This window comes from Anopheles marshallii, chromosome 2, assembly GCF_943734725.1.
Source record: "Anopheles marshallii chromosome 2, idAnoMarsDA_429_01, whole genome shotgun sequence".
Lineage (NCBI taxonomy): Eukaryota > Metazoa > Arthropoda > Insecta > Diptera > Culicidae > Anopheles > Anopheles marshallii.
Window position 1 is genome coordinate 78,336,768 of NC_071326.1, and position 3,958 is coordinate 78,340,725.

At 46.3% G+C, this 3,958-nt stretch overlaps 1 protein-coding gene across 1 annotated transcript; it reads left to right on the forward strand.

Moving 5' to 3' along the window:
- The first annotated feature begins 288 nt into the window (after positions 1-288).
- On the forward strand, positions 289-1,621 carry LOC128718204 (N(4)-(Beta-N-acetylglucosaminyl)-L-asparaginase). Its single transcript, XM_053811872.1, has 3 exons — positions 289-409; positions 469-851; positions 1,055-1,621. The coding sequence occupies exons 1-3, from the start codon at positions 289-291 to the stop codon at positions 1,619-1,621; spliced, it is 1,071 nt and encodes a 356-aa protein (XP_053667847.1).
- Positions 1,622-3,958: the final 2,337 nt, after the last annotated feature.

Sequence of the window (3,958 nt, forward strand, 5' to 3'; positions counted from 1 at the left end):
AACTTAACTTTGCACTACCGATCTGGATCACCCTATTTGCAATGGCGGGTAAAGTGAGCTTATCAACGCACTTGACTGCCGACATCGCACCTACACGAGCACAAGAGTCAGCTGGTCTGTCCCTACACCGAGAGCGAATAGATTAAACACACACAGTTTCAAATGTCTGATCAGTGATAACGCGCTCAATTTACAACGCCACACTAGTATTCGAACGATCACTCTCTCCCGTTGACAGCTTCCGAACTGACGTTTAACGCTCTGGTTGCTTTGTTTATCTGCTGCGAGATGCTGCGACTGTGCGTTGTTTTGCTCGGTGTTGTGATTATTTTAACAATTTTAGGCCCTGCTAGCGGAGGATTGCCACTGGTGGCTACAACCTGGGGCTTCACTAACGCCACCCTAAGAGGTATGGATAGATTTGTGCCTTGTTAACGTGCTATATTGATGTTCGTTTTTCAACGCCAGCATTCCAATCACTGACGGTGGGCGAGTTTGATCCGATCGAGGCGCTGGTTGAGGGATGCAGTGTGTGCGAACGGGAACAGTGCGACGGGACGGTTGGATTCGGTGGCAGTCCGGATGAGAATGGGGAAACGACACTCGACGCAATGCTTATGGACGGTAATACGATGGATATCGGTGCGGTAGCGGCATTGCGCGATGTAAAACATGCGGCCGAAGTGGCCAAATATGTGTTGCGGAACACCAAACACACGCTGTTGGTTGGTAGCCAGGCCACCGAGTTTGCTGTTATGATGGGCTTCAAGAAGGAGTCACTGCAAACGGACGCATCGAAGAATATGTGGAGTGAATGGAAAAATAATCACTGTCAGCCAAACTTTTGGAAGGTAAGGTGAATGTCTTATTGATGTATTGTGGTCTGTTCACGGAGGGGAATTTGTGATAAACGGCCAATTGAATGTGATTACAGCATCATTGACGGTGTATGAGATAAGGGGTTTGATTTGAATGACGAGCATTATGCATAAATAGGCAGTGGAAGATAAGAAACGAAAAAGATGTATGTTTAACATGTTGAATCGTCTTTCAGAACGTTATCCCCTCTCCATCGATGTCCTGCGGTCCGTACGAGCCAGTATCTGCCAACACCATCCATCCTACTTCGGACTGTTTCTCCGAGAATTCGTCAGATCGGTCCGAATTTTCCTTCGGTCGTTACAATCACGACACAATTAGTATGATCGTAATCAACGAAGAGGGGCATGTGGTCGCTGGCACGTCCACGAACGGGGCACGCAATAAGATCCCAGGGCGGGTTGGAGACTCTCCAATCCCCGGTGCAGGAGCATACGCCGACTCGGAAGTTGGTGCAGCGGTGGCTACAGGAGACGGAGATGTTATGATGCGTTTTTTACCATCTCTATTAGCAGTGGAGGCAATGCGCAGTGGGCTAGGTCCAGCTGAGGCAGGTCAGCAAGCTATAGGAAGGATTGCGAAATATTATCCTTCCTTTTCCGGTGGAATTGTAGTCGTGACGAAGGATGGAAGGTATGGAGCTGCTTGTCACGGTATGGAAGAGTTCCCATACTCGATAGCCGATGGGACCGTATCGCAAGGGGATGTACATGTGCTCACTGTCAAATGTCAAACAAATTAATTCAAAAGCAACGAAAAAAATAATAATAAAACGACGAAAAAGAAAATGATAACATTTCGGTTTAAATTGTAACAAGGAATGGTTTCACTAATAAAATCCTCTTAAAAATCGTTCATCTCCACGCACAAGGTACAAACTTCCAGCAGCAATTAATCCAATCATAATAAAATCTGTTGTAATCTAATTTTTAAATCTGCTTTACGGTTGTTTTGATCCGGAGCGATTATGCTGTATTCATTACAAGACGATAACCTGCCATCACGGCTCAGCTTTAAACGACGGCGCACGGACGAGAAATCATCAATCGTAATCCAATAAAAGGATACACCTTCGGGGGCTTGGTTTGTAAATTCAGCAGCAGCACGCGAACGTGGCCCCCACTGTCTTGGCGCTACGGACGTCGACACCATCGTCGTACGTCTTCGACCGGGACGGCAAACAATCCTTGTGCCCTGCTTGCTAAAGTAACCCAAATGCACTAAGGCGTGCATACTTTCGGGGGTTTATCCGGTAGAGCGGTGAGCGGATTGTTCCATTTGTTGTCTTATCCGTGCCGAACGGGGAAGCATACAGCGGCCACACTTGCAAGCACTATAAACACCAAAATCAGTGTTGAATGTGTGTTGAAAAAAAAAAAATTGGTAAATAAAATGTTGTACTTCATTCTTTTCCCTCTGCACGGCGGGTACCCGCACCAATTGCATCAGGAGTTGTCTGGAACATCGGTGCGTCGTGCTTGTTCCGCGGGGAATCGTCCTAAATTGTTGTCCCTGTTTGTTTGTGTTGTTGTTGTTTTTTATTCCAATTTCCAACTTTATGTCTCCAGAGGATTAATACAACCGGCACCTACACATTCATCCATCCAGCCAGTTTGGACGCGAGCTCCAAACACGAGCATACCGAAATAGTCCGACTCTCGCGAGGATACCGGCGCGGGACAGTGCATTCGTAAGAATATTTAGCAAGAATCTAGACGAAAAGAGAATTTATTAGAAGAACCAAAGGGAAAAGCTGGTCATGTCGGCTGGAAAAAGTAGGATAAAGCTAAAAAAAACATTCCCACATTTGTGACGTCACGGAAAATTCTCAGCTTTTCTTGGAAGCTGGTGTACTCCGATTCACCCATTGGTTGCTACCGTCGGTGATGATAACCACGCCCATCAGGTGGAATTGGTTCAGGATTTTCCCCTTTTGTGGAAGAAAATTTCTTTCGCAGTTTGAGGTTAGGGTGCAACGCATCCTTGCGCACCCGTACGGTGGCCTACTTTGTTTTCATTCACGGGCACGTGCGGGAGTACGCAGAATGGAAAGAGAAGGCTACGTGCGAGAGTGTGCTACGTTGGGACAGGTATCCGCAGGATGAAAAGAGACAGCCATTGGTATCGTCGTTCGCACACTGTAGCCCGTGTCCTTTCGGGTTGCGTACGTACTGCGTGTGACATGTGTTTCCAGGGAAATAGCGGGGAACTCGGATCACCACCGTTGGAACAATAGGAAAACACACCACCAGCATCAGATGGGCTATCGTGACGGGACAGGCTTTGAGTTCACATTTATTGAATTAAGCTTATCATTTGATTTCGGCAAATGCAAGCAACCGGTCGCACTAGCCGAGCATAGCAGCAGCGTCCTTTCGTTGTCCGAGAGTAAAGTTTGCACCGAGATTTCGTCGTGGTCGATACCAGGCATTCGCACTTGGGTTTAGGTAGGCAACGCTCTTACCAGTGAAGTGTCTAGGCTAGGTGAATTCACTAGCAGAGCGTTTCGTGAAGGATTATATGGTGAATTCCCATCTGTTCCGTTGAGTTGTTAAAAGTGTTAACTAAACAACGAATTAATAACGTTACTGACGTGAAAGATATTCTCGTTCAACTGATTCTAAAGCATCGCATCTTCCTGAAGCCGGAATTTCTAAAATATTTACTCTGTTTAATTTAAAGATTAAAATAAAAGAAAAACATCCAACCTATCGGCAGCGTGGCCACGAATTTATGGCCGAATGGGCAATAACCCATCAGCAGGTGCGGTAAAACATTGCGGTACAGAGTGACGACGTGTAAATCGGCACAATTCACGTTTTCCGTTCGGTGTTGAGGCGAAAATTCATGGATAATAAAAATAAATAACGCAAACAAAAAAAAATCCACAAGCAAATTGCACATCAACAATATTCATCCAAACGGAGGCAGTTTTGTGTATGTGTGTGTGTTTGTGGGTGGAAGGATCGGAAAAATCCCACACACCCCCCCCCTCCTGGCACAAAACCCAACTGACAGACATTTCGACGCGTGAGTCTGAGTGGTTCGCAGTGTACGCAGTGGAAGAAACACACAAAAT

What these genes read in the sequence shown, in the direction of transcription:
- LOC128718204 (XM_053811872.1), top strand. Translation starts at nt 289, where the DNA reads ATGCTGCGACTGTGCGTTGTTTTGCTCGGTGTTGTGATTATTTTAACA. An exon ending in CACTAACGCCACCCTAAGAG is followed by an intron (nt 410 to 468) that starts GTATGGATAGAT and finishes TTTCAACGCCAG; the next exon opens with CATTCCAATCACTGACGGTG. An exon ending in GTCAGCCAAACTTTTGGAAG is followed by an intron (nt 852 to 1,054) that starts GTAAGGTGAATG and finishes ATCGTCTTTCAG; the next exon opens with AACGTTATCCCCTCTCCATC.